The 22,924-nt window shown below is 44.6% G+C and overlaps 1 protein-coding gene across 1 annotated transcript in view; it reads right to left on the reverse strand.

Moving 5' to 3' along the window:
* PAH (phenylalanine hydroxylase) overlaps positions 1-22,924 on the reverse strand; it is a 73,880-nt gene that overhangs the window by 25,575 nt on the left and 25,381 nt on the right. The window contains exon 4 of the mRNA XM_017893446.1: positions 6,779-6,867. Within this exon, the coding sequence (XP_017748935.1) occupies positions 6,779-6,867 (89 nt within the window). The remainder of the gene's footprint in view (positions 1-6,778; positions 6,868-22,924) is intronic.

Below are 22,924 nucleotides of genomic sequence, written 5' to 3' on the forward strand. Positions count from 1 at the left end.
CTCAGAACATAAAAAAGATATACTCTGGAATGGGTCAGTGATCCCCACCAGCCACATGGGGCTTTTAAACCAACATCTACAGAATTCTTACCTTGCTGTGTATATTGGCTAGGCCAATAACAAGAGGAGTTTTGCATTTTCCATAATGTTTCATGACAACTGGGGGAAGGATGGAACACAGAAGACAAAAGGTTCAAACTAACTGGCATTTGTTAAGTAGCTGCCATTCCCATCCTAGAGACACTGGTCAAGGAGGACTTGCAAACAGTAGACTAGGGGACTACCGACCATGCCTAATCCCTTTGCTCACCCTACAATTGGCCAAGAAGCCTATTTTGGAAAAATGTATGTACCTAGTTGCCCAAGCCCATAAGCTAGGAGTTATTGTTTTACTTCCCTCTTCTCTCTTCCTTCACATCCAGCAACCAATTTCTGCCCATTCTACCATTCAAACATCTGAGTCTGTCCTTCCGACTTCATTCTCACTGCTGCACCTGCATTCGACCACCAGCATTTCTTGCCTGACTATTGTAGCTGCTGTGTAAGTGGCCTCTCACCCCCTCCACTTCAGCCCAAATTAGATTTATAAAGTGCAAGTCTGGTGAGGCCACTCGCCTCCTCAAAAGTCCTTCAATGGCTTCTCATTGCTATTAGACTATTGTCCAAAATATTTAGCACGGTCCACAAGGCTTTACATGATCCAGCTCTGTCTAAGTGTCCAGCCCTGTGCTGACTCACTCTGGCCTTCCTAGGATGCTCCAGAGTGGGACCCTCTTCCCCACTTGTTGAGATCAATAAGTCACTACCTGTTCTTTCTGTCTTCCTGGATTTTTCCAAAATTTATTGGTTTCCCTCAGTGTGCTGTATATTTCTCTTTTCAGATGGTCTCACATGTGTTAATAATGATTAAACTCAGGAAACTCTCTTACATATCACTGGATTTTTGGAGCATAGCACATTCAGCATACCCCCAAGTAGAAGCTGTTGAAAAAATTATGCAAAACAGGCCGGGTGCGGTGGTTCATGCCTGTAATCCCAGCACTTTGGGAGGCCAAGGTGGGCAGATCACCTGAGGTCAGGAGTTTGAGACAAGACTGGCCAACATAGTGAAATCCCGTCTCTACTAAAAATGCAAAATTAGCCAGGTGTGGTGGCGCATGCCTGTAATTCCAGCTACTCGGGAGGCTGAGGCAGGAGAACTGATTGAACCTGGGAGGCAGAGGTTGCAGTGAGCCAAGATCGCGCCATCGCCTTCCAGCCTGGGTGACAAGAACAAAACTCAGTCTCAAAAATATATATATATATATATATATGCAAAACCTAGGAAAAATGGCAAACAAATTACTGTGTGCCTTTTAAATGTCATATGAGATGATTGTCTCACAAGCTCACTCTGTGCTCTAACGGGACATATATTTACTACTTATAAAGTTACAACCACTTCAAAGTAGATACTGGCTTTCTAGAAGACCAATAAGTTGCAAAATATTCATTTGATGATCAAATTGTAAGTTGTTTCTGTCTAGTAGAAAGGCTAAGACACATGATTATGGCTTTATTGCCTTATGGAACATTAATCACTTGTGCATCCATCTTTGTGATCTTATTCTGGCTTTCTATTTTCCAATGACACCTGTACTTTTGTCTCTTGTATCTTTTCTGCACTATCTTTGTCATCTTGCTGGTTCCCTCAATAATGAGCTACATGGATCTTTGACAGGTGTTCACTATATACCTGCATGACAGTTATATTTTTAACTTTTTGCAAATTATGCTTGGATAGAGCAACTTAGTAAGAATGCAACAAGTCTTTGACGACTCAACTAGCTGACTGACTCTTAGAATTAACTCTGACAGGGTCTCAGGTGGAGAAAACTGGGTGGGCAAAAGGAAAAGAAAAGGAGAAAAGTATTGAAAAATATAGTCTTGTTCTTGGACAATTTGCTGGAGAACAAATTTCCTATGGGAGAGCAGGAAAACTTGATGTCCACACCTTGAAAGATTAAAAAGCAGTTTCAGGCTTGGCGCGGTGGCTCGTGCCCATAATCCCAGCACTTTGGGAGGCCGAGGCAAGCGGATCATCTGAGGACAGGAGTTTGAGACCAGTCTGGTCAACATGACGAAACCCCATCTCTACTAAAAATACAAAAATTAGCTGGATGTGGTGGCACAGACCTGTAATCCTAGCTATGCGGGAGGCTGAGGCAGGAGAATCACTTGAACCCAGGAGGTGGAGGTTGCAGTGAGCTGAGATCGCACCATTGTACTCCAGCCTGGGCAGCAAGAGTGAAACTCCATAAAACAAACAAACACACAAACAAACAAACAAACAAAAACAGTTTCAAAGACTTGGGTCAAGAAGTAGAAATATACACAGAAGGACAGTTGTGTTGGCTGATATTTTCTTCACTAAGAACCCCCCGCTATTGCAGATCTATAGCCTAGACTCCAGTGCAGCTGCCAGGTAAACTGGAATAGGTAGCTCTGGAGTTGGGGTCTATGTGGCAGAGGTTGCTAGTGCTCCCCAAGATCTGTCCTCTCTCCTTTGTTCAGAGAACATTGCTAAACTATTTTCCCCCATCTCCTTTGCAGTTAGTAATGGGCATGTGACTGAGCTCTACTCAGTGGAATTTGATTGAAGGGATGTGAGTCATCTCCAGACATGGCCCATGAAAACTTCCCAGAAGCAATTCTCACTCTTTCTTCTCCCATCCACTGGCAGAATGAGTGGGCTCCAAGGAGTTGAAGGAGGGTACAGCCATCGGCGGAAGGAGCCTTGGTTCTGAAAGACCGTGTGGAGTAGTTCCCTTACTGACTCACATTGGAAGTGAACTTTTATTGGGTTAGCCATGGAGATATGGGGATTGTTTGCTGAGCAGTTAGCTTGCTCTGGTTGCTGGAGGGCTAGACTCAGATCTTCCTCTTTCTAGAAGGCCTCCCTAACCATTTCAGTCCACAGTGACCTTAGAAATGATAGCACATGCTATCTGACTCACGAAACCTGGCATTTATGCACTTTTTAAAGTTATTATTTAGCTAATTATTATCCAAACTGTATGCCATGGAAAACTAGCACTCAAGATAATGTTGCTAGGCATTTCATTAAAAAGAGTTCCATGGGTAAATACGTTTAAGGAAACATTACATTGACAGGGTTTCATTTTTGCAGGACTTTCCAAAGTTTCTGATGAGATCATGGAATTTGCATATTTGAAGTAGGGTTATAGAATACAGAGTTTCTCTCTTTGATCATGGGATATTTTTCATAAACTATAGTTTGGGAAACATGCATATGGCCCTTTCACTTGCATAGAGTATCTTGTGCCTCCCATGAGGTTATAAGTCATGAAGAAGTAAACTTACTGTGATCTGATACTCTATACCCAAAGCATAAAGCACAATGTGATAGTTGCCATTTCTGAGATAGTAACGGAGTAACAGTGTGAAAAACTTAAGTCTGGGAAGAGACAGGAAGAAGGCTTTAGGGAGGCAACATATGTGATTTAGACCTTAGATGAATAGAGCTTTTCAAGTGGGGAAAGAACAGGTAGGTTGACAAGAGAAAACTTCTCAGGTAAAGGGAACAACATGGACAGAAAGGGGAGTACATTTTGGAAATGGAAATTAAGTAGAACCGGTTAGATTCTGCCTGCCAAGTTTACAGTTGCTATTCCAGCTCCCTCCTGCACTGCTTTGAGAACAATCAACACCCCTTCTCCCTCTACTGTACAACTGCAGGCCTCTGGAAGGCAGGGATCATGTCTTATCTGTCACTTCAACCCCCTTTCTTTTATATGGCCTGAGACATAGTTCACGTACAGGTGATGCTACACGGCCCTCTCCCTCTGAGATTTCTCATCTGAAAATGAGGTGTACAGCCCTCATAGGGTAGTGATAATATTCAAATTTAAAAAGGAATGCCAAGCATTTAGCATTGTGCCTGGCACATAGACCATGCTGAAGAAGCATTAGCTCCTAATATCATTAGCTAAATAAAAGCTTGTGGAAAAAAGCAAGCAAGGTGGGAAAGGGGAAAGGAAGGAGACCGGGAAAGAAGGGAAAAGGAGGCAAGATGGTCACTGGGGAATCTAGCTTTCCTATTTCATTTTCCCACTTAGCTAAAACTGAAAGGCAGAGGCCATTTTCCCTCTATCTTGGAAACAATCCTTCCTTTACTTCATTTTTCAAAGTGACTGCTTTGGAGGACCTGATGAGAGATATTGGGTCACACATCCATGCATACTGCCAAGGGCCGGGTTCAGGGACGAAGAGATTACACAGGATGCAATAGGACAGAGAGAACAGAGGGTCCTTTCGAGAAGAACACCCGCTGCCTGCGCCACTCCTTGTGCTGGTTTCTGTTTGCAGTCACACACTGCAGCCAGGCGTGTGGGCCCTGGGGTCTCTGGGAAAGCACGCTGGAGTGTTTGCTTTGTCCTTGGCCCACGTCCCTGGGATCTGATGAGAAACCAAAGGAACAGAGAGAGCCTGGCGCCTCGTCTTCAGGGAACTGTGTACCTGATATGTTGTATTTTTACAATAAAATTCATAACATTGAGAGGGCAGGGAGTCAAAGACGTGGCTTTTAAAGCCCAATGAATTCCAGAGACTTTTAAAGCCAGTGCCAGCTGCTTTGGAGGGGACATGAGGATACAGGGAGAAAAATGTCAATCTCTTTGTATTGGCGTCTTCCACTGCCCCAAATGAAAAGGGAGTGAGACCAGTGGGAAAAATGCTGGTTTGGGGCAGGAAGATAGGAGTTTGGTAAGAGGAGAATAACGCCCTGCTGGGCAGACCCCTTGGATGGGGTCAGAGGTGAACAGATAGCTTTTCTGAGAACCAGTATCTTTGGAGATGCTTTGCGGACAGAATTGATGGCTAAGAGGCCCCAGACAGAGACCTGTTGAACGGGTACACAAAGCAGAGTCCCACCTGGGGCAACCTTGGCACCCCAGGGCTCCTGGGAGTAGGCTACATGGTATACAGGAGGATGGAATGGGGGTCAAAAGTCCCCACATTTACCTTTAGTTTTCAGCGAGAGAGAGTATTTAAGTAATATATACTAAGAGCCTTAAATGTAATTCCTATCCTTAGTTTAAATATAACTTAGTTTAATTTCACAGCTAATATTCAAGGAAGTCATTGGAAGTTCAACTGAAAATGCACAGGCGAGACTCAAACTTCCTATACGTTTGCAATTGGGTGCTGGTTAGTAAGTTGTGGCACTATACACACACACCCACACACAATTGTGTGCATATATACATATATATATATATTTAGAGAGAGAGACAGAGAGAGAAAGGAGGAAGGATGGAGGCACACCCAAATATTAATATTGATTTATTGATTATTTTAGAATAGTGTGATAATAGGTGATTTTTTTTTTCTGTTTTGAAGTCTGGGAGATGGGAGGAAATTCACCTTTGTTTCTGTTTATATATGCTTTCTCATTATTTAAAAAATGCAGAATAGTCCAGAGAGAAAAATAGAAATAACTAAAATTATGGTTGCTTTTCATTTTCCTCCTCATGCTCTTCTGTGTTTTCAAGCCCACTATAATGGGTTTTACACTTTGAATTAGAAGAAGCATAAATCATTCATATTTCAAAAGGCCAGCCTGCCCCTGATAGTTCGCCTTTGGCCTCTGTAAAAGAGCCTGGATTTCTGCCACTAGCCAGGTCTTTGTCTCCAGGCACCATGAGCTCTCAGGATTCACAGTATAGCACAGGTCCCTAGAAAAGTCATCAGGCTCCTCAGGCCTCACTAGTTTTGTAAGATGGAAGCATCTGCTTTGCCTCCTGAAAAAGGCCTTTGCGAACATCCTTTGCTGATTGTAAAGACCCACATAAATGTGAGGAGAAAACAGACTCCTGTGGAAGTGTAGACGCTTCCTCTGGGTTCTACTAAACCTTCACCAATGTAAATGGCTGCAAGTCATTTAAAGATTAAAGAGTCATTTGCCTGGCAGAGAATAAAGGGCAGGCAACAGGACGTTGGCCCTTCCCACCAAAGGAGGCTGTGAGACCTGGCCCCGAGTCACCGCAGCCTGGGCTGTTCCTTCCCAGACCCTCTGCCCCAGAGTAGAGGGAACGATGAAAGTTCCCCTACCCAGTCCTCTACTCAAAAACCATTAAAGGACCTGCCCCCATGACCGCAAGACACAGGCCCAGTCCGTGTTCCTCTTTCTGGTCTATCAGACCTTTTACAATCTGATCCCAACCCACTGCCCCAACCGCATCTCTCATTATCATACTTAATGCACCAACCAGTCATTGCCACAATATTGTGGATGCTTCCAGGACTCTTGGTATTCTCATACACTGTTCTTTCAGCCATAAGCCCTCTCTGTTCCTTATCTGACCAACATCTCCCACTCAGTTTTTAAGATCCAGTTTCAATGTCGCCACTCCCCCCTGCCCCCTGCAGTTGGCAGAGTTGTTAGTACAGGTTGCTGTTTACCAAGCACTTGATTTAAACCTCCATGGATGTACACAGGCAGAAGCAATGATGATTTGTGCACACACAGATCTAGTATATAGAGACAATAGTTTCTGGACAGTGATTTATATTTGCTCCTACAATAATAATGACCATGATAATGATGATGACAATAATGTCTTGCTAATTTTTCCCAGCCCTCGTGTAGATAGGAACACAATAAGTGTTTGTTGAACAAGGGAACAAGCACATTGCTCCAAGTGGAGGAGGTAGGAGGAGGGGAGGGGAGTGGAGGAGAGGCACTGAAAGAATCTCATCCTATGGGCCATGGACTCACAGGGTGGTCAGCATCCAGTTCCGCTCCATAGCTGAGAATCTGATTGGCAAATCTGTCCAGTTCTTGAATGGTTCTTGGGAACCAGGGCACTGAAACACAGAGAAGGCAAAGTCCTGAGTGCAGATTGGCAGGACATGGCCAAAGGCCTCGCTGAGATCAGAAGTGGGTATCCCAGTCAATGGTGATGGCAAGTGGGCTGGCTTCCAGATAACCCCCAAATTACTGTCATTCAAAAGTTAAACTCCATTTTCCTTAGAAACCAGTTTTAAAACCCATTCCTAAATACATTATCTTTCCTGGAGATGTTCTCTGAATTATCTCAAAATTCATCTCCCTCCCACCCATCATGGTAGTTTTCTTTGATGGTTTTCTTTAGTAGCAGAATTTTTTTTCCCCTCTGTCACCCAAGCTGGAGTACAGTGGCACGTGATCTCAGCTCGCTGCAACCTCTGCCTCCCGGGTTCAAGCGACTCTCCTGCCTCAGCCTCCCGAATAGCTAGGATTACAGGTGCGCTCCACCATGCCTGGCTAATTTTTATAGTTTTGGTAGAGGCAGAGTTTCACCATGTTGACTGGGCTGGTCTCGAACTTTTGACCTCAGGTGACCCACCCCCTTGGACTTCCAAAGTGCTGGGATTACAGGCATGAGCCACTGCGTCCTGCCATTCGCAGCAGAATATTACATATAGGCCCAAAATATAAATTATATAAAACCAGACTGTTCTACTGTAAACAAGTTCATGAGATCCCATCTTCCCATTATGTGTTTCCCTCCCAAAGGCCCCAGGCACTGCAGCAAAGTCTTTTGATTGCAAAGCCAGTTAGAAAGCCATTGTGAAGCAGAGCGAAGGGAGTCAGGTAGTTGGGATCTGAAGATGCCTTGCAGCACCTAAAGGATTTCAGACTTGCTTCTGAGCCAGTGCAGTGGGGAAGGGGTTGGGCTTGAGTAGGGTGGACTACAACACCTGGGTCTTACAGAGAGAGGGGCCCAGGGAGAAGGGCAGGTGGCAGCACTGACGTCCCTGTGGGTTACAGGAAACAAGACACATTGCAGGTGAAAATTTCGCAGGAATGAACAGAGACAAGGGCATTTTGGACTGTAAGTTTCATGAGGGCAGAAACCATGGGTACTTTGTTGTACCAGGCATAAAGAGAAAAAGAAGGAAGGAAGAAAGAGGGAAGAGAGGGAGGGAAAAAAAGGATAGAAAGGAGGGAGAAAAGAAGATAAGGAAGGAAGGAAAAAAGGGAAGGAAGAAAGGAGGGAAGGAAGGAACTAATGGATTCACCCTGGTTATGTTAACATTTAAGGTATTGACAGCAGTAACCACCATCCAGAGTGCCTGCTTTAGTACAGTTGCTATTTCTGAGGTACCTCCAAAATAAGGCAGGCATGATAACCCCTCTTGCGCGGGTAAGAAACTGAGGCTCTAAAATTTTAAATAGCTGGTTTAAGATCACACCAGGAGTAAGAAAGTGGTAGATTCAAAAAGAATCCAGAGAGCCAAAATAGATGTGGTGGGAACCCTGAAGTGAGCACAAGGCTTCCAAACTTCCCCTGAAATGAGGTTGAGGGGAAGATGCTGAACTTCCAATCAGCATCCAGTCTGGCTTAGAACCTGGGCTCCATCTGCCTACTTATCCTATCTGTGTCTCTGTGTCCCGGAGGAGGAACAAAACAACTGGGATACACAACTATAGGAAGAACCGCAAATGTGTTTTTGAAGGCTTCCCATGTGCCAGGCACTTCTGGTGTAGCATTTCTGGTGGAGTAGCTCCTTGAATCTGAGGAGTGCTGTGGGCAGTGATGAGAAACAGGCAAAGGGTGCCGCTCAGCGTCTGGCACATAAAACACGACTTTCCATCTGACACCCATTATTCATGATTCTGACCTACTTAGATGGTACAGGAAAGAGCATGCATGCCATCTAGTGGCCAATCTGGGGGAAATTCCATCCATGATCTAAACAGAAGCCTCAGGAGGAGCAGCAGCTGCATTCCAGCAAAACAAAGAGAGCTGATTCCAGCAGTTCATCAAGGTCCATTTAGACCCTTGTTTCTGCAGAGCTAAGGAGCCTAGGCTCTCTACCACCCATGTTAGCAATAAAACTAACACAGAATGGTGTTCTAAATATTTTAGCTGTGAGGTGGGTACTATTAATATTCCCATTTTAAAGACGAGGACACTGAGGTACAGAGAGGTTTAGTGCAAACCCAAATACACACACTGCTAAGAAACAGTGGAGTCAGGATTTAAATACAGGTCTAGCTGACTCTCTGGCTTCTGGTCTTGATCGTCAATCTCCTGCCACTCATGGGAAGGTGGCAGAGCATACTGATAAGGAGGGCTGGCTCTGAAGCCAGATTTCCTGCCCAGAGGTTTCCATGCCCCTAAAGCCCAGCCCTCTTTTCCAGATTGGCTCCCTATGGACAGCAAGAACAGAAGCAGATGCTGCCATCATTCCAGGTAGCACTTCTGTAGTACTTGCTGTGTATCAGACACTGCCCTAAACATTTCACATATGCTATCCCCTTCAATTTCTGCAACAGTCCTTTGAGGTAGGTATTATTATTATCCCATTTTACAGATGAAGAAACTGAGGAACAGTGAGGGCAAGTCTCTTGATAGACCTGCTTGGTCCCAACTGCTGAAACTTTGGAGTCTCGGGTGACTCAATACCATGCTCTGCTCACTTGGTGAGGAACGTGGCTTCCCACCTTGTCACCTACACCCCTCCCCAAGCTCTCCTTCCTCTGTGGGTCCAGCATTTGTATTGCACACTGAACCTCTGTTGTCAGTGCCAGGAATGGGGGTTTTTCCCACCCAGGTTTGCAAGGCCTTGAGAAAGGAATCAGCACTTCAGAGTCATCCAGGACTCAGGATCTTCTTTAAGAAAGATCTTTCTTGTTTCTCCAGGACATTTCCACTGCGGGGTTTCAATGACTGGCACCCACCTGGACAAGGGGACCTAACTTCTCTCCTCTGTGTTCAGCACCATGGATAACCCCATCCCCGCACCGTGGAGGTAGCCTGTCTCCATTCATTCATCATTTCTCTTTTGCCTGGGAATCATTCATAATTCTGTCAGTAACTGCTGGCCCCAGAAATAAGGCAGGCCAAGTCCTTTCTTGCTGCACCCCCTTCTTACTTAGGGGACCCTTAGAATCACCAAAGGAGATTCCACAAGTGTGTACTGAGCACCTCCTGCATTCCAAGCACAAAGCACTGGGGGGTGCATACAAGGGAGTCTTCATCCTTGTGGTGCTTACGTTCTGGCAGGGGCAACACGAAATAAGTAAATGTAAATACGTGACGATGTCAGGAAATTCTTGAAGAAGAAGAATAAAGAAGCATAAGGAAATGGAAAGTTATGGGGATGCTCTTTTTTAAATTCTTTTTTAAAAATTCCATCTTTATTGGGGTATAATGGAACAATAAAAAATGTATATATTTTATAATATAAAATTACAATTGTATAAAATTGCATACAATTATAAAATTTTCATGTATACACACAATTATATTTGTATATATTGCATATATTTTAGTATTTATTTATTTGAAACGGAGTCTTTCTCTGTTGCCCAGGCTGGAGTGCAGTGGTGTAATCTCGGCTCACTGCAACCTAAGCCTCCCAGGTTCAAGCAATTTTCCTGCCTCAGCCTCCCAAGTAGCTGGGACTACAGGCACGTGCCACCACACCCCGCTAATTTTTGTATTTTTAGTAGAGACAGGATTTCGCCACATTGGCCAGGCTGGTCTGGAACTCCTGACCTCATGATCCGCCTGCCTCGGCCTCCCAAAGTTCTGGGATTACAGGTGTGAGTCACCACACCTGGCCTATTGCATATATTTTATATAACACTTATATATATTTATATTATAAAATTATAAATACAATGTAATTATTTAATACATGCATGCATCATGGTTACCATGATCAAGTTAATGAACATATTAATCATCTCATGTAGTCATTTTTCCTGTGTGGGGATGGAGTGGGACCAGGACACTTCAGATCTCTCTGAGCAAATTTCAAGTACACAGTAAAGTGTGATTAACAATAGTCACCATGCCGTACGTACATTTGACCCCCAGCACTTGCTCATCTTATGACTGAAACTTTGTACCCTTGACCATCTCCCAATTTCTCTCATCACCCTACCCCCTGGCAGCCAACATCCTACTCTCTGCTTCTATAAATTCAACATGTTTTGAATTGGATATAAGTGATACCATGCAGTATTTGTCTTTCTGTGTCTGGCTTATTTCACTTGGCATAATGCCCTTCGGATTCACCCATGTTGTCCCAAATGACAAGATTTCCTTTTTATGGCTGAATAATATTCCAGTGTGTGTGTGTCTGTGTTTGGGGGTATCACATTTTCTTCATTCATCCACCTGTTGATAGATATGTAGGTTGTTTTCCTTGGCTGTTGTGAATAATACTGCAATGAATAGGGGGTGTAGACATCTCTTCGACATACTGATTTCATTTCCTTTGAATATATACTCAGACGTGGGATTTCTGGAAAGTATGGTATTTATATTTTAAATTTTTGAGGTACTTTCATGCTGTTTTCCGTAATCGCTGTGCCAACTTACATCCCCATAAGCAGAGTACAAGGGTTCCCTCTTCTCCACACCCTTGCCAACACTTATCTCTTGTCTTTTTGAGGTTAAAGGCAACATGCTATTTACTATGACATCCTCTGCCTCTAGACCCCAGAGGGAAGACCCTGGTGACTTGACATTGCCTTGGCATGGCTCAATGAAATCTGGGATAGTCAGGATCTGGCCCTAGTCCGGAGTTGGTTTCCTATTTGTGTCATGAATAGTCAGTCCAGCAATGGTTAAGAGTCTTACAACAGCCAGACAGCCCAGGTTTGAATCTTATCTCTGCGTTTACTATCTATGAGCCCAGGAAAAGTTACTAAATCTCTTTGTGCCTCACTCTTCCTATCTTTGAAATGGTGGTAATAGTAGTACTAGAAAATATTGCTTTATAAGAACAACATGATGTCAAATGAGTTAATATGCATGATTTATGGATAACAATACTGGCACATAGTAGATAGTATTACTGCTCAGCTTTGAGTTACATATGTGTGTGTATGTATATAAACACACACACATATGACACATACTAGATATATATGTGTATATATATGCATATACAGACATATATACACATATACATATATATATATATAATTTTTTCTACTCTGTCCTTAGCTTATCATAGCAGAGAGCAGAGTGGAAAGTTTTCCAGCAAGGCTCGAAAGTCTCTGCCACTTATTTTGTTGTGCAACTGGCCAGTGTCTTATCTCCTGGAGTCTTAGTTTCCCTATTCACAAAATGAATTAAAATGCTCTTTCCATATTATTGGATGAATTAAATGCTGCAGCAATTTGACACATCTTAGCACAGTGGCCCATAATAAGTGCTTTATCAGTGTTAACCATTAGTATGACAATGATTTTAATGATGATGATTAAAGGAGGAGGGGGAGGGAGGAGGAAAGAACAGAGATTGGGATCAGGAAGCTGGTTCTCTGTCCAGCTTTGATATTAAGAGGTTTCTAATCTTGGCTTCAGTTTCTGTGACATGTGGGTATTAGATTCATCTGCGCGTCAAACCCTTTTGAGTTTCTTATTCTGAGACCCGTGGGATCCTCTGAAGGGCTGAGACTGGCCAGAGGATACTTGAAAAGTCAGCTCCACTTCAATCAATGTGTCAACCTCATTTATTTTTCAGAAATACAGTCACTACATTTGCTCAGTTCCCAAATGCACTGCCTCATTTCCCTTTCTCCTCCCACCAGAGAAACAACGTTCTTCCCCGTAAACCTAAGCTAGGGTGCACCACCTTGACCTGGGGCTGTGTGGGCTGGCTGGCGCCCAGCGAACGCCAGAGGGCAGCAGAACCAGCGTATTTCCAGCTCTGGGTGATTTTTTTTTTTTTTTCTCCCCCTTTTTTTCCTTATCCAAAGGAAAATTCTTACTGGGCCACCTGACTTCGTTCAGCTCTCTTGGTCGGAGCAACAAAACAAAATAAAACAAAACAAAAACAAAAAATTTGAAGAACTTGAGAAAATTTGCCAAGACTCAGATGATTCAAGTCTCTGTAAAAAGAAGACAAAGATCAAAACAGCTCGCCACATCCCAGACCTTTGAGCTCTGCACCTTGTCACAGAGGCTGTGAGGGACCCCAAGGTAGCCCTGCGAGGCTACAGGGTGCTCACCTGAGTCCAGGGGCCTTTGGTGGCTTCGAGACCCCACCATCTTCAACAAAAGGTCCAAAACACAGCCAGGCTGGAGAAGTGGCAAAGCCTGCGGGCTCTTCATACACACCTAGCCAGACCGCCTAGCTCCAATCTAGCTCAAATCTCAACTTTGGAACTTTGGAACTTTGGAACTTTGTGCAAATTACTGAATCTCTCTGTTCCCTAGTTTCCCGTTTACGAAATAGCTATAATAATAGTATGTCCTTCAGAGGGTTGATGCGAGGATTAAAATGAACTCATGTATGGAGAGTGCTTAGAATGGTGTCTGGCACACAGCAAGTGCTTATAAGTATCTGGTAGTGGTATTATTATCATTATAGAAGGGCAAGTGAGAAAGGGTGAGAAGGCCTGGTGCTCACTTCCTCCAGGCAGCAGCCCAGCCCCATCTTTGATCTATTCCGTCACGTGAAGTTAATGCCCGTGGGTACAGTCTATGCGTCTTCTATGGTAGGATGAGGACCCAGGTCAGGCCTAACCATTAAGAGAAATTCGGCCGGGCACGGTGGCTCAAGCCTGTAACCCCAGCACTTTGGGAGGCCGAGACGGGCGGATCACGAGGTCAGGAGATCGAGACCATCCTGGCTAACACGGTGAAACCTCATCTCTATTAAAAATACAAAAAATCAGCCGGGCGAGGTGGCGGGCGCCTGTAGTCCCAGCTACTCGGGAGGCTGAGGCAGGAGAATGGCGTGAACCCGGGAGGTGGGGCTTGCAGTGAGCCGAGATCCGGCCACTGCACTCCAGCCTGGGCGACAGAGTGAGACTCCGTCTCAAAAAAAAAAAAAAAAAAAGAGAGAGAGAGAGAGATAAATTCACCAGCTATCATGTTGGAGAGCAGGGACAAAGCCTGAGGAACGAGACCGGGGAGAGGCACCTGGGTGCTGGGTGTTGGGGATTGGGGATCGATTCCTGATGTGGCTCACTTCCCATCTTGCAGAGTTGTGAAACAGGCAGTGCAAGGACCTCAGGAGAGACCACAGAGGATCCCAGACAAACTCAGTGCCAAGCCTTGACACATGTACTGACTCTTTACATTGTGCGAAGGGTGTGCACATCCTGGGCTTGAAGCCAGCAGGTCTGAGTTCAAGTCTCATCTTTCCCACCCACACAACAGGGGAGTCTGAGCAAACTACTTAATTCCTGAGTCTCTGGCTTTGCATCTGTGAAATGGGCAAGGTGCTGAGCCCTTGCCTGCCTCCTTCTTTGGAGTGGGAAGAAACTGACCCACAACAGGTGCACCTGTGACATCAGTCCTTGCACTTGAGCCTCATAATAAACTCCAGAGTTGCTTGTCTGACTAAGTTAGTGGTCTCAGAGGCCACTAGAGGCCAAGCCAGTCTGTGCTTGTGTCTCTAACCTCTGCACCTGGGCTCTTCTGATTTTCCCAGGCAAAAGGTAGCGCTACCCTTTTTCCTCTAAAGTTACATTTTCTTGAGAGCTTATTATGCACCAGATACTGTGCTAAGTGCTTTACTTTCATCATCTCCTTTAATTCTCAAAACAGTCCTAGGTGGTAGACATTATTGCTGTTCACTGATGAGCAAACAGGCTCAAAGAGATAAAGTGATTTGCTCAAGATCACTGAGCTAGCTGAGCTGAAAAAACAATTCTGCAGCCAATGCACTTCACCAAAAAGCAATGCTGGGCTTTGAATAAAAGTGTGGTGGTGGTGAAGGAGTGCTTTTAAATTTTAGATTCATTTTCTCCCACCTTGAGAAGGAAAGGAAGTGTGACAAACTAAAGTAGATCTCTAAAGGTGCTTGAAGAAGATCCCTAGGACAGCCTTGGGCCTGCCCCATCTTAAGCATCCCTGGATTTAGAGATAGTCTCTTTTTAACGTAAGTTCTCCTTCACATACCCCTTCTTTTCTTTACTGAAGGCTGCAGGTCCCTTCCCCCACCCAGTCTCTCTCACAAAGCTGGAAATAGAGACTGACCCCAGCGACCCAGACCTCTGTTTTGAAAAGTTAAATCAGATTAGCTCATTAATGGCCTTGCCAAATACCTCGGCCGGTGGGCTGGCCTCTGTGAGCCCCTCAACAGCCTCTCGGGTGGGCGGCTGGGCTTCGCGGTTAATGAATGACTTGGGCAGGCTGGGGCAACAGAGGCCCTCTGTGGAGCGGAGGCACCCGGTGGGGGCAGATCATTAATAAATATTGATTTGGCTCCAAAGGAAGCAGCCCGCTGGAGAGCTGGCCCTGGACACCCACGTAGTGGTCCCATTAAGTCGGGGTCAAATGCTTAGCCAGGACGCCAAGGGGCGGCTGGCTCAGGAGCGTCACTGAGCAAAAGACCCCCCAGGCCTGGCCAGAACCTGCTTCCTGGCCAGTGGGTCAGAGGAGGCCCATTCAATTTACAGCAGCTCAAGGTGCAGGCTGAGTCCAATCTTACCCCCTCCCTCCACCGGACGTTCACCAGCCCCAGGGGTTAGCCGGCAAGGCACCCAGGCTTGCCTCCAGCCTGTCTCAGAGAGAGCAATAAATCCTGGTTTCTTGGGTGTGAAATAGAAGGCTGTTTTCACCACCCCCTCCCAGGCTCCCGGATGTCTCCTTCTAGGCAGTGGCCTCCAGCCGCGCAGAGAAGCAGTTGCTGCGTGCTGATCTCCACAGCTCCCACAAAGGAAGAAGAGACAGCTTGCCAACATCCTGCAGGAGCAAGACTTTTAACGGTTTTGTTTTTCTCTTTTAAGTAGCTTCTACTTTCTTTCTGGAGAAGGAATGCTCTTCAGGAAGCTCTTGGCAAGAATGATGAGCCAAAGGCTGGCTGATGATGCCTATTACCCTCTGCCTCCTGGAGACAGCAGTGGTCAGAAGTCAGGTGTAGTGGTTTTAGGGCAAAGCATCTGTTCTCTCTGTTCACATGGAAAAATAAGAATCCCCAAACTAGATGACTAAAAGGGATCTCACACACATGAAGAGTGAAACTGTGCTTACTAAGCAGAGGGAGTGAGTGACTAGATATGAGTGAAATTATGAATAAATAAAATAATAACCTGTAGGGCCATTTATTCCAACCACCCCCTAAATTACAACTACCCTCCCAATATCGTTTTTAAGATACTATGTATCTCATAAACATTATCCATTGGCAGGTTGGCCCCTATATCCCCAAATATCCAATTCTGTCTTCTGAGAGCTCACCATTGCATTGAGATCTGGTTGCCTGTCACTGACAACTCTAGTTATGGTCAACCAACATTGGGCCAAACAGAAGATACTTAAAGCCTCCTCCATGTATCGGCTGTGTCACTCCAGGAGCACTTATTTGGCCCTGCTCCCCTTCTTCTCATCAACTGAACCCACGCCTGGACTCAGTGCCTCAGTGCACCTCCTAAGACTACTCCTGAGGCTGCCACCTTCTCTATCACTGCCATGTATTATGCCATGTAGCCACAACCTACTAGATTACACAATGCACGGGTCGAGGCGCCATGTCTGTCTTTTTCACTATTGCATCCTATCATGTGACTGACACCGAGTGGGCACTCAATCAATATCAGTAGCATAAATGATAACTGAATTAGGAGATAGATGTGAATGAGAGAGGAATTTGGCAACGCTGACTCTGTGCTGTTTGAGAAGGAGTAGTAAGAAAAGGAAGAAAATTCCAACAGTCAAGATTTTTAAAAGGTAAGGGCCACATAATTCATAAAATGCTAAGGAAAGAGAGAATTCCTGGGGTATATTTGTATCAAATGCTACAAAAACATCAAAGAGGATGAAAAATAAAAGAGGCTATTGGTTTTGAGTATTGTCCGAATGGTACAAGGAAAGGAAGAAGAGAAGAGAAAAGGGAAAGAAGAAAGAAGGAAGCAAGGAGGAAACAGGATGGTGGAAGGAGGGAAGGAAAGAGGAAGAAAGAAGGGAAGGAGAAAGAAAAGCTGCGTGAAAGCTGATCTTTTATCTCATATGCCAGTGCCATGTGCAATATAGTACCAAGTGGATGATGTTAAGCACAAAATGTATTTGGAAATGCAAGATCATTCACAGGGCCCATTATACAATCCCACACATGAAGTTGTCCCCATGGCTGCTAGGTAAGCCTGGCTTCAGTGAGGTGGTGGCTGCAACCAATTCCTTATATATTATTACTGGCCTGGTCAGTATCTATGTCCATGGAACTGGTGGTGACAAGTAACCTGTTATTGGCTGGGGTTATAGATCATAGAGAGCTCTCCCTATTGAAGCTTAAGGATGTCTAAGATCAAGGGCCTATTCAACTCAAGCAAGTTCAACTTGATCTTTAAGTACCCTAATGCACAGGGTACTCCACATAATCCCCTCAAGGAACCACAGGAATTGGGAGAGTGGGTCTTTGCTCCGTTTCACAGATTAAGGACAAGGGGTCATCCATCTGGAAGGGTGTCAGATGGAATTCAAACCTAGCTGGTAGTGTACAAAATGGAGACCCAAATCCTGGCTCTTGACTCTAAATTCATGGCCCTTAGTGCGTCACGACAATACTCCCTCAATCCAGCATGATGGCAAAGTGACATTTAGTTATAGTCATTCCATATCCTTTTACTTCCTTCTTCAACTGAGAGAACACACCTGTCACACAGAGAAAATGTATTCCCTGTCTAATTTTTTTCTACCTTTCACAATCTTTTAGACTGACCCAAAGAGCATTTCGCAGTTGCCTTTGTTTATCAAACATCAAGAGTTTTGGGAGTTTGGACATGCTCAACCCTAAGATTCATTGTGTGTGTATCCTTATGAGAGAATTAAGGGTAAGTTTACTTGTAACCTTTTGCATGGGCCCTACATGCTAGGCACTTTATGAAAATTATATCATATAATCCACACAACCACACTGGTACCTGGATTTCTTCATTTGCAGATGAAAAAATTGAGGCCTAAAGGGGGACAGCAACTTGGCCAAACAGCTACAGTCCAGGAATTGAACTGCAAAATCCATGCAATCTTTTAATTATACCTTTCTGACTTGTTTTCTAATATTGAAAACAAGAATGTTTGCTTTAGCTGTCAGAGTTGGTTGTTGCAAAGCTTAAATGAGACAACCTAATGTGAAAGAATTTGGAAAACACTGGATGTGGCATACCAGTGAGGGATTCCTCTTAGAATGAGAGCCTCCTCATAATTTTTTAATCTTCCTGAGCTTGAAGCTCTGTGACCTGGCAAACTAGATGGGCTGCAGAAATAGCATTTGCTCAGGATCTTCCTTTGCCAATGAAGAGAGCTGCCTGTGACTGACTGCAGGGAGAAGACAGTCTACCAAGGATATGAAGAGACTCTGCTTCCCGCTCCTGGGTTGGTGTCAGCTCCCCCTGTATGGGCTGATCCTCTCAGCTGGAGTCTGCTTGTCTCAGTGAGGCAGTCTGCTGAAACGAGTGACCTCTCCAGCTGCCAGGACTTAGTGCTACATCAGCGCATCCAGCAAGCATCCAGGTAAAGACTGAAAAAGGCAGTCAATCCTGTGTTTTTGCAAACATGTAGATACTTGGTCTCCTGCAGACAAAGAGCCACATATATCTACAGCTGTGAAAGGCACCCATGGAATGCACAAAGTGAAATGCATGGGAGCAGGTTTAGAACTGAGAAGAGGGCAGTGGGAAGGTGGAGACAGAAAAGCCAAGCAGAGGAAAGGAGAGAGGAAAGAAACGCTCAGGTGGTGGGAGTGGAGAAAAACTCTAACCATATGGATTCCCTTCCAGCCCTAAGCAGCTTCTCTCTAAAAATTCTTAACTCTTTGGGAACCATAGCCCCTTTGAAAAATCTTGTCTCCTAAAAAATATGCATGCACACCCATGTACTGTCTTGCCCACAATCCCAGGGGCTTTTCAGAGCCCTCTAAGGAATCCTATCCTCCCTTCAACCCCAATTGATCTGAAATGTCAGCTTTACTCAGCACTGTTCTTCAGGTCAGCAATGTTGAAGCAGAAAAAACTCAAGAAGGCAAGGAGGGGCAACAAGAGGGAAGGAATGACTATAATGATGTTGCTTTTGTCTTCTCATAGCAATCATAAGTGTCCCCAGGCAAGATAGATAGATAGATAGATAGATAGATAGATAGATAGATAGATGATTGATAGATGGATGGATGGATGGATGGATGGATGGATGGATGGATGGATAGATAGATAGATAGGCAGATAGGCAGATAGGTCTTTCTGCTTTCCACAGAACCAGTAGTTGTTCTGGTAATTTGAATCCACTTTTCTTCCCCTTATAATCACCATAAATTAAACAAAACCCAACAGATATTTATCTGCTCTTGGAAAATAACTGCAAACATATTTCTCAAATAGTGATGTTATACTTCTGTCTACCCAAGAGACTGTGTCTGTCCGCTTCTCCTGGCTGCAATCTATCTCCATGTAGGAATTTTCTAACCCGCACTAAATGTAATGTCATGCAGTTGACTCAAAGGGAAAGGTAAAAGGATTAGTAGATTGATCGATGAAAGATATTAATGCTCTTTCATGTTGGGTTGAAGAAGGATTTGAAGTCATCAGGAAAGAGGGTAGCAGGAGAATAGACCTCAAGTATTCAAAAGACTCTTTGGATTAAAATCCTATTAAATTCACATCAGCTTCTCCAGGAGGCATCGAGAAGGTTGGGGTTTCTTTACCATGTCGCTGTAATTAACCTTCTCTTAAGCTGTTTTGGGTGGAGAACTTTTGCGATTAAGAAACTGAAAAACTTTTATTTTCTATCACCCACATGGCTTTTGAATGGTTTAAAACTAGAGTGGAAAGTGGTTTAGCTTAATTGATTTCTCCTACTTGAACCTGCTGTCAGACTCGCCTCTGAGATCTGTGCCCTTCAATAAAAAGGGCATTTTGTCCGGAGAAAGAATCAAAGGTTCAGATCTACTACAATGCTTTTCTTCCTCTGACTGTTCTCCCACTGAGTCCTATAGAAAGGGCAACTTTGCAAAGGAATGGTTGTTCTCCTTAAAAAGACCTGTTTCTTGGCCCAGACCCCACTTCACGGAAACTATCACAGAAACCCAAAGAGCCTTTCTTGGCAGATACCAGGTTGTGGCATGTCAGCATCAACTGTCTCATTACAGGTAAGTTAAGGTCAGGTGGGGGCAGCCACTATGGGATTGGGTGACCAATCATCTGAAGAAATAAGGGTCACAAAACACATGTTGTTTTAAAGGGTTGGTCTTAGCCAGTTTTTCTTCCCTAGGGAAAATGTCACCCCACTTCAAATATCAACAACCTTGCCATTTTGAGCAAGGACGTGAGAATCCCTGCTAGGGAAATTAACCTGTGCTTCCTCCAGGTTCCAATAAGCCCAACTTTTATTACATGATGCCTCTATGTAAAAACATTAACTTTTTAGGCCAGGCACTGTGGCTCACATTTGTAATCTCAGCACTTTGGGAGGCCGAGGTGGGCGGATCACCTGAGGTCAGGAGTGCAAGACCAGCCTGACCAACATGGTGAAACCCCATCTCTACTAAAAATATAAAAATTAGCCGGGTGTGGTGGCATGCACCTGTAATCCCAGCTACTCGGTGAGGTTGAGGCAGGAGAATTGCTTGAACCCCGAAGGCGGAGGTTGTAGTGAGCCGAGATTGTGCTCCCGTGTACTCCAGCCTGGGCGACAGAGTGAGGCTCCATCTCAAAAAAAAAAAAGATATCATTAGCTTTTTTTTACTTTCATACTTCCTGGATTCTCAGAGCTAAACACAAGCAGAAAACAGGCCGAATTGCACCAACCTTGTCTTTGTCACAGCACCTGTTCCTCTATTCTACTTACCTGGGTGTGTCTTCCCCTTTGCCAGGCTGCGAGCTCCTTAACAACAGGCAGTTTGACCCTTTCTCTCCTAGCACTGTGCCTGGCACAGAGCTGCTCTCAACACCCCTTGCCCGTGACCCCTAGAACTCACTCTTTGCCTTAAGGCAAGTCCCAGCCTCTGTTTTACAATGAAAATGAAGGGGTCTGTAGGGCTGCATGACCTCTCAGGTCACTTTCCAGTTGCCAGACTCTCTGAAAAAGGAGCTGTGTACAGGCTGCATTTCGGTAGCTCTTGTGCTCATGCCAGTGTTTATAATGATAATGATGATAATGGTAAGAATAGAGAATATCTTTAAGTCCTTAAACATGCTCTGCTCTGTTCCCAGTGCTTCACTTGTGTGATTTCACCAATCCTATAAGGCAGAGGCTCTTGTGACTCCCCTTTGATACAGTGGGAGACTGCAAGGGTGAATGATTTGCTCAAAGTCACACCAAGTATGGTCACCGTGGTTCCTGAGTCTGCACTCCTAACTCCCCCTCTATGTCCCCACTAAGAACCTCCTTTCTGAGCCTCCAGTTCAGGCTGCCGGCTCTCCAGCTGGTTTACTATATATTCCCTGGCTCCTCCAGGGGCTGGCTGTCTGCCTGTCAATTGCTTTGATTTCCTTCCTCATGGCCCCAGCTGGCCCAGACTCCACCTGCTCCAACCAGAGGCTGAATTGCCCCAGGATCTGGCAGGCCCTTTGTCCAGAGGGTCTGCAGCTCCTGTTGAGAGCAGGTGGCCGGAAAAAAGCAAGAGAGGGCAGTCATTGGGGAAGCAGCTTGGGAGGCTGAAAAGGAAAGAAGGCAGATAGGACTGATCCAGGGAGGAATTCCCAGTGCCTGCCCTCCAGGGACCTGAGCCCATCTGCATGGCTGCCCACTCTCTGCAAAGCCAGAACACTGGGGTGGGCTTTCCTTACCTTGGTTATGCCTACAGGGGAATGAAGACAGAGATGAGTCTCCTAGAAAGACCATGGAGCTACCTTTTAAAAAATGTTTCAGTGGCCTATTTTACAGGGTGGATCTTGTCTCATTTTAAAGCATCTCTGCCTATTCAAATGCTTCTTTCAGTTATGGTGCCTGAACTCCTCTTGACCCAAAGTCTTTCCAAGTGTTTTGGAAAGAAACTTGATTTTACAGTAGAAAAAAATAATTTTTTAAAGAAATTAATCTCTGCAATCACATTCTTAAGTATTTACTTGAATCAGTTGAAAACTTATCTTCACACAAAAACCTGCACATGAATGTTTATTCACAGCTTTATTCATAAGCATCAAAAATTGGGAGCAACCACGATGTCCTTCAATAGGTGAATGCATAAGCAAACTGTGATACATCCTGACAATGGAATATTATTCAGGAACAAAGAGAAATGAGCTATCAAATCACAAAAAGACATGGAGGATTTGTAAATATGTATTGCTAAATGGAGGAAGCTGGTCTGAAAAGGCTACATACTGTATGATTTCAACTGTGTGGCATTCTTGAAAAAGCAAAACTATGGAGCTAGTAAAAGATCAGTGGTTGCTGCAAGGAGTGTGTAAAGAAGAAGGAATGAATAGCTGGAGCACGGGGCATTTTTAGGGCAATGAAACTATTCTGTATGACATTGAAACGGTAGATACATGACATTACTCATTTGTCAAAATCAATAAAACTACAAAACACAAAGCATGATCCCGAATGTAAGCTATGGACTTCAGTTAGAGATAATATATCAATATTGGCTCATCAATTCTTTTTTTTTTAATAATTTTTTTTTTCTTTTTTTTTTGAGATGGAGTCTCGCTCTGTCACCCAGGCTGGAGTGCAGTGGCCGGATCTCAGCTCACTGCAAGCTCCGCCCCCCGGGTTCACACCATTCTCCTGCCTCTGCCTCCCGAGTAGCTGGGACTACAGGCGCCTGCCACCTCGCCCGGCTAGTTTTTTTGTATTTTTTTTAGTAGAGATGGGGTTTCACCGTGTTAGCCAGGATGGTCTCGATCTCCTGACCTTGTGATCCGCCCACCCATCTCGGCCTCCCAAAGTGCTGGGATTACAGGCTTGAGCCACCGCGCCCGGCCTAATTGGCTCATCAATTCTAAAAAAAAAAAAAAAAAAAAAAAAAAA

This window comes from Rhinopithecus bieti, unplaced genomic scaffold, assembly GCF_001698545.2.
Source record: "Rhinopithecus bieti isolate Rb0 unplaced genomic scaffold, ASM169854v2 scaffold_23898, whole genome shotgun sequence".
In the NCBI taxonomy this organism is placed as follows: Eukaryota; Metazoa; Chordata; class Mammalia; order Primates; family Cercopithecidae; genus Rhinopithecus; species Rhinopithecus bieti.